Source organism: Helobdella robusta (genome assembly GCF_000326865.2).
Source record: "Helobdella robusta unplaced genomic scaffold HELROscaffold_19, whole genome shotgun sequence".
NCBI classification, from domain to species: domain Eukaryota; kingdom Metazoa; phylum Annelida; class Clitellata; order Rhynchobdellida; family Glossiphoniidae; genus Helobdella; species Helobdella robusta.
This window is the reverse complement of record NW_008704034.1, coordinates 3051303-3065009: the sequence shown is the minus strand read 5'-3', so window position 1 is coordinate 3065009 and position 13707 is coordinate 3051303. Positions and strand designations below refer to the sequence as shown.

Here is a 13707-nt window from a genome sequence, read left to right as displayed (position 1 = left end):
AATATATATATATAGATATAAAAATATATATATATATATATATATATATATATATATATATATATATATATATATATATATATATATATATATATATATATATATATTGGATTTCGTTTGTTAATTTCTACGAAAATATTATAAAAAAATAATTTTAATGATTTGGAAACATGATGAGTACGAAACACGAACACACACGCACACACACACGTACACACACACACACACAGCAGCATACACCACACACAAATATGCACGCACACATATAAACTGACACAAATGTATTAGCACAGATCAATTAACAATGGAACAGATGAATACTTTTGTAAGCAGTACAAGTCACAAACTGGAAAAAAACACGCGCACGCACACACACGCACACTCAAACATTTACAAACAAACAAGCGCACACACAATCTTAATCTCAATACATAAATAGACACACATATAAATACAGAGCAGAGAAAGAGAGGGGAGAGAGAGAAAAAAAGAAAGAGAGAGAGAGAGAGAGAGAGATGAGAAAAAGATAAACACATAAATCTCAATAGAAACTGCTATCATAGTAATAGTATATCCTCTTATCCTCTTAGTATATTCTAAACATATTGGGCATTCGGTCATCACACAGAAACACATAGAAAGTGAAAGAGAGAAAGAGAGAGAGAAAGACAAACAGAGAGACGCACACACACGCACACACATATATCAATCAATACAACAGTATCCTCTTCTCGATTGTCTTTCGGCAAATGGGACACTCCAGCATTCGGTCCCCACACATCTGGCAGGTTCCATGGCCACAGAGGAAGATCATGTTCTTCAGTCGGTCCATGCACACTGGACAGCTTGTCTGGTGAAGATGATGACGACGATGATAACGATATTATTACCCTTATTCTTACCACTGCTACTACCACTACTACAACTACAACTACTACAACTACTACAACAACAACAACAACTACTACTACTACTACTACTATTACTTTACAACTACTACTATAGTTACCACAATTACTACCACTACTCTGTGGTGGTGGCTATTATACTACTGAGAGCAAATAATAGTATCATCATCACTCCTTCCATCCATCCTCACCCTAATTACGATATCTTTTATTTTCAAAGCCAGGGTGATAAATGAGTGAAACAATGAAATGATGATGATGATGATAATAATAATAATAATAGTAATGATAATAATAATCATCATCATCATAAACAACTACGTCATCACGGACGTCATCACCAGCACCTGATCTTTGATATCTTGCAGCTGCTGCTGTAACTTTTGCAGATCGGCAAATGACGAAGTGTCCTGCCTGCCATTATTCATGAGAAACTGCCCAGCACTGGACCCCCCACCGAGGTTATTAGTCGCATCGTCCGGATGATGAAGGTGATTAGTGTTGGACAGTGGCATGGAGGTTGTCTTCGTCATGAGGTTAGAAATGGTGTTGCTAGCAAACAGGCAGCCCATATTTTCCGTGTATAGTTTGTCATCTGTAAGCTGTGTCATGACGTTGTTACTGAGCGACGCAGCTACTGAGGCCGACGATGACGTCATCGTGAGAGCGGCTGTCGCTGCTGAAGTCGATGTCATGGCTGCTGCGTTGTCGTTGTTGTTCGGTTTCTGTTGTTGTTGAAGTTGTTGTTGGAAAAGAATTTTTTGTTGTTGTTGTTGGTTCTTGCTCAGTCCTCCGAGATGGTGAGGTAGTGAGGAGGAGGGGGACGATGACGGGAGTGAGGGTGCGTTGTTCAATATGGTCGGAGCTTAAATAAGAAGGAAATGAATGCTAACGTATCAAAGATTGTAAAAATATAAGAACGAACTGAAGAAATTTGAAACAAAAACAAACAACATCATCAACTAAAGTTAATTTACAACAGAATCCACAGCAACAAACAACAGCATGCAGCATGACAAGAGCCAGCCAGGCAGCCAGCCAGCTAACCGGGAGCTCCACAACAAATGGCATGTGTGATCATCTTCTCAATGGAGGCCCTGCACTGGACACATCTCTTCATCAGTGAACCGCAACCTATCAATCAATCAATCAGTCAATCAATCAATCAATCAGTCAGTCAGTCAATCAATCAATCAATCAATCAATCAATCAATCAATCATCAATCAATCAATCAATCAATCAATCAGTCAATGCCATATGAACGAAGGAATGAGTGAACGAATGAATGAACTAACTTTCACAAGCACACATATGCCCACAAGGCCTGAAGAGCACTGAAGCTTTCCTGTCTGAACACACTACACATTCTTCTATCTGTCACAGGAAGAGGGAAAATTTAGAATAAGGCGAGCACCATTACATCATCAGCGTCACCAGCATGACGTCATTATGACTTCACCATCGACAACATGAAGAACATCATCGTCATCAGAACTCACCTTGGTCCTCGACTGGACACTCTCCTTACAGAGCAGACACCTCTTGACCCGGGGAGAACAGAGCGAACACGTGGTCACGTGACCACAGGGGCCAAACAGGGTGTCACGCTTTGTGTCGCTGCAAACCATGCAATCATCGTAAGATGATGTGCAGCCTGATGACGACGACGACGATGATGTGGTGGTGGTGAAGTTGTTGTTGTTGACGGGGTTGTTGGAGACGTCTGGCACCAGAGGCTGGGGCGTTGTTGGTAGTATTGGTGGGTAGTTGCTGCACACGTTTTTGTGTTGTTATTTTTACATAGTTTATGTATAATTCTAGCTGTCAAATGTAAAAGAAAAAAAGACTAACTTGACCAATCTATCTCTATAACATTTAGTGAGGGCCTTGCAAAGATTTGGATCAGGGCAGAGGTCAAGAGCCGACTGACCTTTCTTATTTTTGAAGTCTAAATTGGCCCCGTTGGCAGCCAGGAAGCAGGCGATAGAAGCACTGGATTTCTTGTCGGCTCCTGGAGTCCCAAGACCCATTAAGAGCTGATTGGTCGATTGTGATTGGTCAATTGTGATTGGTTGATGGTTAACAGTTGAATATTATTGGTCGATTTTAACTAACTACACCATGCAAGATGGAAAGTTTAATCACTACCTTCCCGATATCTTGCATATCTTGAAGTTGCCTCAGTTGCGACAGCGTGTGGTGACGCAGAGCCTCATGTAGCGGTGTGTCGCCATCTTTATCACTGATGTTCAGGTTGCATCCTTCACGAACCAGCAACTGCATGGTGGTCGTGTTGGGATAATGTTTGCATATTCGTTAATCAATTAATCAATCGGTCAATCAATCGATCGATCAATCAATCGATTGAACCCACCCTAACAATCTGCGTATGTTGTCTCTCAACAGCCAGATGTAGAGCCGTTTGCAAGTTAACATTTTGAACATCCATGTTTGCCCTGCCCTGTAGACGACATTCACATTTGGTCTTTCAATCGTTATAGAACCATATCAACCGATCAAACAACCAGCCAACTGACCAGCCAACCAACTGACCAGCCAACCAACTGACCAACCAGCCAGCCAGGCACACGAACCTGGTGAACGAGCAACTCAGCGACCTCGACATGGTTGTTGAGGGCGGCAAGATGGAGGGCAGTGTAGCCGTCATCCTTCTTCTCATCCACCAACCAAGGTCGAGATAATTTTGATAAGAGGATTCGCATAGCACTAAACATGTGTGCGTGCGTGTGTGCGTACGTGTTTGCACATGTATGTGTGTGTGACGGTACTGGGTGTTAATGTGTGCGTGTATAGTATATGCTAATATAGCAAGTGTTCAATCTATCTATTCATTTTTATTCACTCTATAACATAATTAATATTAAGTTTCTAACAATTCATTTCATACATCCATCAGCCACTCCATTATTTCACCAAATAATCTTTTTCTACATTAACTAACACCTAACAGCGCGAATACACACGGAGATAAATGGACAAAAATCTACAAAAAACTTTGAAATAAACAGATCATCCTTAGGCAGACAACGACACAACCAGACAGAGAGACAGACCTAGGATTGCCACGCAGAGCAGCATGGTGTAGCGTGTTGAATCCGTTGTTGTTAGTGATGGTCATGTCTGCACTGTGCTCCAACAGGATCTGCAGTATGTCGTCTCGTTTCTTGCTCACCGAGTCGTGTAGAGCAGTGTCCCCTTCGGAATCCTGTCAAGTCATTTTATGACGTCGGTTAATATTTACGACCAAAAAACAGACATCCTCACAAGAGAAGCAATCTACCTGCAAACTTGGGTGACAGCCCAACTCGAGTAGAACTTTCACAACCCCAATGTGACCCTTATTGACCCCAATATGAAGAGGGGTCTGCCTTCTCTTGTTTCGCGCGTTCAGATCGGCCCCTCCCATTTGCAACAGCTTTATGACTTCTGGTTCGTCACCGAATGCCGCGTGGTGAACTGCTCTGTCGCCGTCTTTGTCCTAATCACGGCATGTAGTGGGTTCATCGTGATGTTAAGTGATGTGTGTGGGTTTATTGTGGTTGTGTGATGTGTCGTTTTAACAATAGTAACAACCTCTATCTCCATGTCGACGTTGTGTTGGATGAGCAACTTAACAAGTTCTATGTGTCCATTCTGAGAAGCCGCCTGGAGGGCTGTATGTCCTGCAAACACTCCATTGACCTTCAATCAATCAATCAATCAATCAATCAATCAATCAATCAATCAATCAATCAATCAATCAACCAATCAATCAAACAATCCGTCAGTCAGTCAGTCAACCAGCTAGCCGGCCAACCAGTCAATCATTTGACACAAACAAACCCACTAACATCAACTTCGGATCTTGTAAGTATGTCATCAACTTTTTGTAGGTCACCATTGGCAGCTGCCTTCACTAACTCCTCATTCACATCACCAGACACGTGGGTCTCAAATAATTTCTTCAGAAGAACTGACAGACGCTCTGGTGATGGCAAGGAGAAGATGATGATAAAAATGATGATGATGATACTAACAAGGCAGATAACACTAACAAAGATGATGATAAAATGATAAAAAAATCATACAACATCATACAACCCATCAAACAAACAAACAAACAAAAAAACAAACAAACGAACGAACGACGAACAAACGAACGACAAACAGACAAACAAACAACCTCCAGATTGATTAGCAACATTAGTTCCTTCAGGCAGAGCAACTTTAGTGACAGCCTGTGGATTGTATGTCCATGATGTTCCACACACCTTTGTATGTTTTGTATACATTTTGTATCCCTTTTGTATGCGTTTTGTATATGTTTTGTAGATATTTGTATGTTTTGTATACGTTTTGTATGCCTTTCGTAAGCGTTTTGTATATGTTTTGTAGATATTTGTTAGGGTAGGTTCAATCAAGTGATTGACTGGAGAGAATTAATTAATTGATGTTAACAAAGTAAATTAAAGTAATTCTAAGATTCCACTTTCAGATTATTTCACTTTATTAATTATAATCAATAAATTATTAATTAATAATTATGAATTTATTACAAATAAATAATATTTTCGTCAGCCCACCTCAACTTTCAGATCATTATCCTGGTAGACCTGCTGTACCCTCCCCACCTTGCCAAGTGTCTTGAGGTAATTATTTCACGAATTATTTATTTGTCATCATCGTCGTCATCATTATCATCATCAGACATCTCTCTTTCATTCCCATATTTTGTCATCACTATCATCGACATCATCAGACATCCCGTCATCATAATCATCATCATCACAATCGTCACCATCACAACACAATCATCATCATTATCATAACTCACAGGGACCATGGCCTCCGCCCATTCCCCATGCCCCCTTTGTAGCACCTTCATCCGCTCGACATCCGAACAAACTTTCACGAAATCTCCGACACAAAATGGTGGCACGGTGGCAGACGACGATGATGATGATGATAACGGTGACGACGATGACGCGGCTCCCGTTGCAGCTGGCTGTGGTTTCGTCAGCACCGCCGGATTGAATGTCCACCTAATGAAGATGAAGATGGACGAGCAATGATGATGAAGATGATGGAGTGATGAACAAATGACGAAGTCGAATGGAATGATTGTAGTTGATGGTAGCACAAGTGATGATTAAAATGATTAAATACTGATAAACTAACCTGTTCCCGCTGGGGTAGGAGACGACAATATCGTGATCTTCATCGATTCCCACCACTGACCCCGTTGTTCCTAGGCACTGTGCAATCAATCAATTAATCAATCAATCAATCAATCAATCAATCAATCAATCAATCAATCATCCAAATGCATCTAAAATAACTGACCAACCAATCAGCTAACTGGCCAGCCAACAAACCAACCAGCTAACTGACCAACAAACCTCAAACATTCCATCCGTCCATCCGCCATGCCCATGTTGAAGTGACTGAATGATCTCCAGGTCCAAATCGATGTTCACCTGGTCTCCGACCTTCAGGCCACCCTGCTGCGACCTTGAACTTTGACCTTGTTCTCCTGAAAATGTTGACGTAGATGATAACAAAATGGTGATAATGATGATGTCATTGAACCGGAAAATTTTTAGAACACACCCAAATTAGGTAGATGATCTCTGTAGTAAGAATTGCCCTTTGCATCGCTCACTGCCTTCAGGTCAGACTGTGCAGAAAATAAGTAGAAATATAGTTGGAGAAAACATTCAACTATTTATACATTCGTCAGTCACCTCTCAACCAACCAACCAACCAACCAACCAACCAACCAACCAACCAGCCAGCCAGCCAACCAACCAACCAACCAACCAACCAACCAACCAACCAACCAACCAACCAACCAATCAACCAACCAACCAACCATCCAATAACTATATGTTATAATTGATGGAATAAAACTAAAAAAAGAATGACTAACCATGCCTTCGAATCCGACTCTGTAGAGATTCTTGGTGCCGGTGTCCCAGAGGACGTAGGCAGCACTACGAGGACAAGAATTATTCCAGTCCTACAAAGATATAAATAACGAAATAAGCATAGATACAAATAACAGGGATTAACACACAAATTATAAGTCAACATTGCATAGACCACACCCACCTGAACATCAGAAACCTTGCCCCTCCTACCAGCTCCGCCATCTTGTTCTTCCCACTGCCAATCAACCCCTCGTACCACACGGGCCCCGGGGTAAATTCCTCTTGTGGTTATTTTTTTGCTCTTGCGACGTGGGTCTAACAGGGCCCTGAGTTTCAGTTAGAAATTATTTCAAACCCAAGTTACAATATCATCAGTAATGATTGATGATGCTTGATGATGATGAATCTATCTGTAATAATAATAATAATAATAATAATAACAATAATGATGATGACAATGTATGTGACTGACTATTACAATGTAATGATGAAGTTAACATCATCCCAAAAACCTTTCACATCCAGGCGAGTTGATCCTGAAGAATCTATGCCTCAGGTTGTGTTTGTCACCATGGTAGCAAATGCAGCAGAGATCGTAGTTGTTGCACTCGGCACACTTCCATCTAATTCCGTAGATGGGATTCTGGTGGCAGGTGTCACACATTGTACCATCGTGCCTCTGGCCTGCTTGCAATAAAGTTAGGCAATGAAATAAAGTTAGGCAATGAAGTTGAACAATCAAAATATAACTAATAGTTTAAACACATTTGTAGACTAAACATAAACACTATAGAGAGCAACAAACCAGTAGGGGCACTGTCAATGATCCTCAAGTCATAAGATCCAGAACATCTATAATTGGCAGCAGTACCATTATCCCAAACTACAACAACCTCCTCTGAAGACTCAAAATTTCTAACGGTTCCCACATGACCTTCTCCGCCATCCTGCTTGCCCCATTTCCAATCAGGGCCTCGAATTACCCTAGCTCCGACTCCCTCGACGATGCCAGATCGTGAGCCACTTTTGTTGCTGCCACTTTGGTTGCTGTTGCTGGCAGCCCCGGCGCTTCCGTTGCTGAAGCTGGTTGAGTTGGAGGAGGTACTTGTCGTTGTGGGGGTTACGGAGGTTGGTGTGTTTAGCGCAGAGGTCGTCGTCGTCGGGATTGCCGGAGTGGTTTCCATCCAAATCAACCTACGGATTTTACTTTTTATACTTTCGTTTGTTTTTTTGTAGGAAATGAATGATTAGCAGTTTGTGAAGTCAATTAAGAAGTCTTTTCTTATTTGTTCCAAGCTATTTTGGAAGATTCTTCGTATTTAGAGCATTTTTTTAAAATTCGCTTAAATAAAAAAGAATTTTTAAACGTTAAATTGTATTGATGAGTAATAAATCGTGAGCGGTGAGACAAATATTAAATAAAAATAAAAACAAATCAATGTAGTTGGGCTTTTTTTTACCGGACAATACCCAGCAAATACTCGGACTGAAAGGAATGATGTCCAATTGATATATCTTTCAAAAGTTTTTAATTATTCATTTTACATTTTCAAACTAAAAAAATTAAGTTTCATTTAAATCTTATAAAAAAAATCCACTGGCCTTATTCCCTATATCAATGCCCACATTAAAAAATCAAACTATAGTGCATATTCCACATTACATAATGATAACTATTCGGTCGATTCAAGATACTATGTATGAAAACCTTCGTGATTTCCGTTACTAAATTATATATTTTCATACTGAGCACTACATAAATTTGATAAAAAAAACTACCAGGTTGATTCACTATATCAACGCCACATTCCACAAAATTAGAACCACAATGCATGTTCCGTCGTGCTCTGTAATCAATGACTTAGCGCAAAAACAGTTTCACTTGTTTCTTATCCAACGTACACTACGTTTAATTCATTTTTAAAGTTTGCCTTTGTCATTACTGTTAAGTGGTCGTTAAAGTCTTTTTTTCGCAGTTTGTGTTGGCTAATTATTTAATTTAATTAGGTTTTTTGTCTTGTTACCGACAGCTGACGTCACAAACAAAATGGTTCATAGTTTATTTAAATTTTTAAACTTCTTTATTTATATTTTAAAATTATCCTCCCTAATTTTTTATTAACTTAGTCTTAGTAGTTAGAACTTAAGTAATTCTGTGATGTGTAATGTGTGTAATGGGGGGGGTGTAATTTTGTAATTGTCAGTGGGGTGTAGTGTAGTTTTGTTTATTTATGTAAAGTTTAGTTTAGCATTAGCTAAATTTAATTTTATTTATGACTTATGTTCTTATCTGTTATTAACTAAATTAATAAATAAAATAAACTAATAGTTTATTTATCTTTATGTAGTTAGGTGTGTAGTAAAATTATTGTTAAATAAATATATATTATAAAAATAAAATATATAAATATATATTATTAATATTAATTATAAATTGTTTTAAAAAATAAATAAAATGCATATGCTTAATAAAATAAAGTCAATATTATTTCAATTTTGTTTTCATTTAATTTTAATTTAATTTTATAATATATTAAATTTAAAATTTAAGGATCAGTTTCTTAGTGGTCTTCCATCGTTTAATCCAGAAAATTTTTCTAGATTCCAGGTTGACCATAGCCAGAAAAACTGCACGGTTATTATTTTTTTAACTGTCATTGTAACTAAAAATAAATTATATTTTCAGATTTAAATAACAAAACATATATCTATCTTATTCTTTCCCTCTCTTTCTCTCTATATATATATATGCCATATATGATTTCCTTGAATCGATTGGTAGGTCACTCCGCTCATAACACTTTCTGTTCACAAAAAGGTCATGAATGACCCAAGTCTTTTAGAATAAAATTGTTCTTTAAATTGTGAGCAAAGGTCAGAAGAGGGTAACAGCCTATTGTTTTGGAATATCTTATATTATAAAATGAGAATTTTATAATTTCTGTTTTTGTTGAATTAATTTTGTTTTTTTTCTCATCAAAATTTTGCATCTCGTTTATTTATTTATTTGATTTTTTATTTATTTATAGAGTAAAAGGCCTCCAATATATGTGTCAGAGAGAGAACATCCCAATCCTCAAAGTACTAAATTTCAGCTTTTCCGTATTTTTAATTTTCACAGTACAGTATTTTTTACACTGGCTCATGTAATTTTTTCTCATTTATTGGCTATTTATAGATAGTAATTATTCCTGTGTTAAAGTATTGAATTATTCAATAGTTGGATAAAAAGATGTGGTACTTTGTAGGGAAAATTTTTTTCGTGAACTATACATCTCTAAAAAACGACTTGCCTATACATCCGTTGTTAGTTAATTTGAAAATATGCTCCACCATCTAGCTATTGCTTCCTTATAATAGTTGAAAATAGTAATTGCATAGATTTTATTAAAATTAATTACTTAATTTTTCCAAAAATTTGCAGTAATAACAACAGAAAAATCGAACATCCTTCTTAGGTATCTCGACAAAGAATGGGCAGATAAGGTGAGCACTTGTTTGTGAATGAAATATCTTACCACTTACTTAAAATTTATTTATATTTAAAAAGTTAATACATTCCTCCATTAAAATATTTATAACATTATAAACTATATTATATTTCACTTTTATTATAAATTGTACATTTGCTTATCTTCATTTCATGTTCATCATTACCGCATAAATTAGAACTAATTTGACCGGAATTTCGGAATTAGCGATCCCATATATTTAAATTTTTTCCTTCCCTACAGAGGGCACTACTGCCAGGCAAAAGAGACAGCAGGTTCGCGAAACTGGACTCCATAGGCGAAGATAGTCAGTTGAAAAAAGTTCCGAAATACGAAGACCCTGGCAGAACTTTTGTCTAAAAATAATTTTAAAAAATATTTTATATTACAACAATCCTTAAAGACAACTACCACTTGTTTTTTATTCTTCTGCAATTTTATCTTTACATGTAGAAAGAAACCAACTATCCAAATGTATTATTTTGTTACAGGCTATGTAATGTATTGATAAAATGAATTATATTATCCTGTATTTCTCTTTGTATATAACTTTTCGTTCAATATCGTATGTATATTTGTATATAATCGTATGTACATACGGCTTGAATGGATATATACATCCATTCAAGCCATATGTGCATCTGATTATTATTTGTCATATAAACAACTGGCTGTAAAATGATCAATACTAATAAGTAGTCAACAAATAAATGGTGAAAAAATGAGAATAAAATCAGAAAAAAATTTAATGTTAAGCAGGTGTGGTTAAGCTGCATTTAACCATCTGTCTCTTTGTAAAAAGATATTTTTATTATAAAAATATATTCATTGAAAGTTCTATTTTTCTGAATATTAAAGTCTTATTAATCAAAATTTTTTGTTGCAAACTTACAAAAAAAATTCAATTTAGTCCAAATGTGAGTTTGAAAAATATGAAACATGCAAATTTTGTTTGACACCTGTGAAAATACTCCCATAACTTTCACAATAAATGATTAAACAGTCAATCAATTAGTTAATTAATTAAATAATACTAATTAGAGATGTATAAACAAATTAAATTGAAATTAAAATGAGTATAACAAGTATCTATGTAGCAAAGAAACAACTTCTATATTTGGAAACCAGAGGTAAACATTTTCGAAAAAAATACACATACATTACTTTCTGTATATACAGAAATAGATAATATACAAACATGCAAGAATACAAGTGTACGAATGAATACCATACCATAATAAGCCAAATACATGCACATAAAAACGCATACGGTGGACATTAATGTATGAAGTAGAATAATTATTTTGACTGACTGGTATGTCTGTAATGCTTGTATACATAACAGATCATCTCACATATGTGTAAAACATTTAACAGACATGCTATTGTTTGTAAGTACGACAAGCAGATATAAAATTGTAAAAGTCAGAGCAGTCATAATAAAATAACAAGTGAATTAGTCACTCGTTATTCAGTTTCATCGTCTGATTGTACAGTTTCATCACCTAATCACCAGTTGAAACGACCTCTCCAACAGTTATCTGAGTGACAACATCATCATTGGACAGCACCATCATGTTATTACTACTGATAACAGCACTACTACTACTGCTACAACTATTAGTATTATTACTGCCATTATTGCAACTAGCACCGGATGAATGGGCTTGTCTCATGTGTTGCCTCAGAGCCCTTAAATTGCTGAATACTTCCCCGCACTCAAGACATTGTTTTGGTTGCTGTTGTTGTTGCTGGGACGTGGATGTCTGATACTGTTGCTGGTCATATGTGTTGTCGGAGAGCTCACTTTTCTGTATGTCGTGATTGCAGATTGGTTACAAAAAATGTGATGGTGCAGTGAATTGAGTTAGTAGTGTTATGTAGTGATGAGAAGTAAAATAAAAATTAAATGTAATATGGAACAAAAAATGTACAATATAAAATTATGAATACAATATAATAAAATATATAATTGGTAGTAAAACATAACATATTAATGAGAAAGTAAGAAATATATGAACTTTCCAGAAAAAAAACAAACATAAACAAACACATACAAACAAAGCACACAAACAAACCAAGTTTTCAATGGTTATCGTGGGCTCTTCTTTGATGTACCTCAGAGCAGGCATCTGTGAGTGTTTATAGTTGTTGTCCAGTTATTCAGTTGTCAATTGAACAGTCGGTTAGGTGACTATACTTTTTAAAAATTGAATTCTAAACTGATTTATTAATTTTGCTTTTTAATATTAAATAATAAAATGGTAATATATATCTATTTTAAATTAATTTCTGCTAACTCTATTTTGGCAGGCAGTCAGTGAGTCTTGTACAATGTCTTCCAGATTACTTTGGAGCCCATCAGCATCTATCATTTCATTCGCAACGTTTCTGTTATGATTGTCAGAGAATTCACTTTTAATTCTAACTGGCCTGTAGTCAGTTTCTTCATCAGATAGAACAAACACATCACCTGGCCTTGTATAATTATTATTAGCACGAGAGGATCTTGGATTTGATTGCTGCCATTGTTGATTCTCTGTTGGTTCTTCTATGTCTATTTCCTGTTTTACTGGAACTAACCGACGTTTTTGCGGAGGTTGATTGTTGGCCGACATTGGCCTCGATTCGTTGTCAGTTGTCTCAACATCTTGCATGTAATCTACTCTTTGGGCTCTTTTTTGTATTGGCACTGGAGATGACTGAAGCCTGGGGTGAGGCGACTTTTTCTGAGGAGTAAAAAACTTTAAATTTTGTTTTGCTTTGGCTTTGTTTGGTGTCAAAAACTGACTTGGAATCTTCATCCTGGCTGAAGTGCCCCTCTGAGGTGTGCCCCTTCCTCTCCCTGCCAGTGGGGCCCTAACAAAAGGTGGTCTTTGAACACTTTGAAAATTCATACCGCCATTCATCATCATTGGAAACATAGCGCCAACAGAAGAGTTGTTGCAGTTGCTGCTGTTAGAGTTGTCATGATGATTGTGATAACTTTGTTGTTGAAAGTTGTTACTATTTTTAGTGATCAGTTCGTCAATTGGGATAACCATAAAATTGGTTGAATCAGATGTCAGTGCAATCAAGCCTTGTATTTTCAAATCGTTCATGTGCCTCACGTTATTTTTACAGAGCAGTGTGATGGTTTCAATCAAATTCTTCGAGAAATATTCATTTTCATCATCCTGCTGATGGTGATTCTGAAATGGAAAGTGATAGAAGCGGAAGATCATCAATGATTTGATTAATGCAGTGAAAATCTGTATTTAATTTATATTTAAAGCTTACTTCGAACATCATTGTTCACTAATCCGGAACGGCCAAATCTAATCAGAACCGCCAACCTCCAACATAAACGTCTCTTATCTTAAACGACCAGCAGATTT

The 13707-nt window shown here is 36.7% G+C and overlaps 2 protein-coding genes across 2 annotated transcripts; both read right to left on the bottom strand.

Moving 5' to 3' along the window:
- Positions 1-709: 709 nt before the first annotated feature.
- HELRODRAFT_191290 (hypothetical protein) lies at positions 710-8673 on the bottom strand (the record flags this gene model as incomplete). The annotated part of the gene is made up of 22 exons (XM_009016890.1): positions 710-850; positions 1256-1608; positions 2205-2283; positions 2409-2679; positions 2761-2945; positions 3025-3186; positions 3594-3636; positions 3984-4135; positions 4211-4408; positions 4794-4894; positions 5093-5210; positions 5493-5552; positions 5744-5951; positions 6088-6164; positions 6387-6442; positions 6520-6586; positions 6839-6928; positions 7021-7165; positions 7352-7523; positions 7645-7922; positions 8300-8354; positions 8619-8673. The coding sequence occupies 22 exons, from the start codon at positions 8671-8673 to the stop codon at positions 710-712; spliced, it is 3066 nt and encodes a 1021-aa protein (XP_009015138.1).
- A 2123-nt stretch (positions 8674-10796) lies between these two features.
- On the bottom strand, positions 10797-13554 carry HELRODRAFT_191289 (hypothetical protein; the record flags this gene model as incomplete). The annotated part of the gene is made up of 3 exons (XM_009016889.1): positions 10797-12141; positions 12409-12462; positions 12631-13554. The coding sequence occupies 3 exons, from the start codon at positions 13552-13554 to the stop codon at positions 11836-11838; spliced, it is 1284 nt and encodes a 427-aa protein (XP_009015137.1). The 3' UTR covers positions 10797-11835.
- Between the last annotated feature and the right edge of the window lie 153 nt (positions 13555-13707).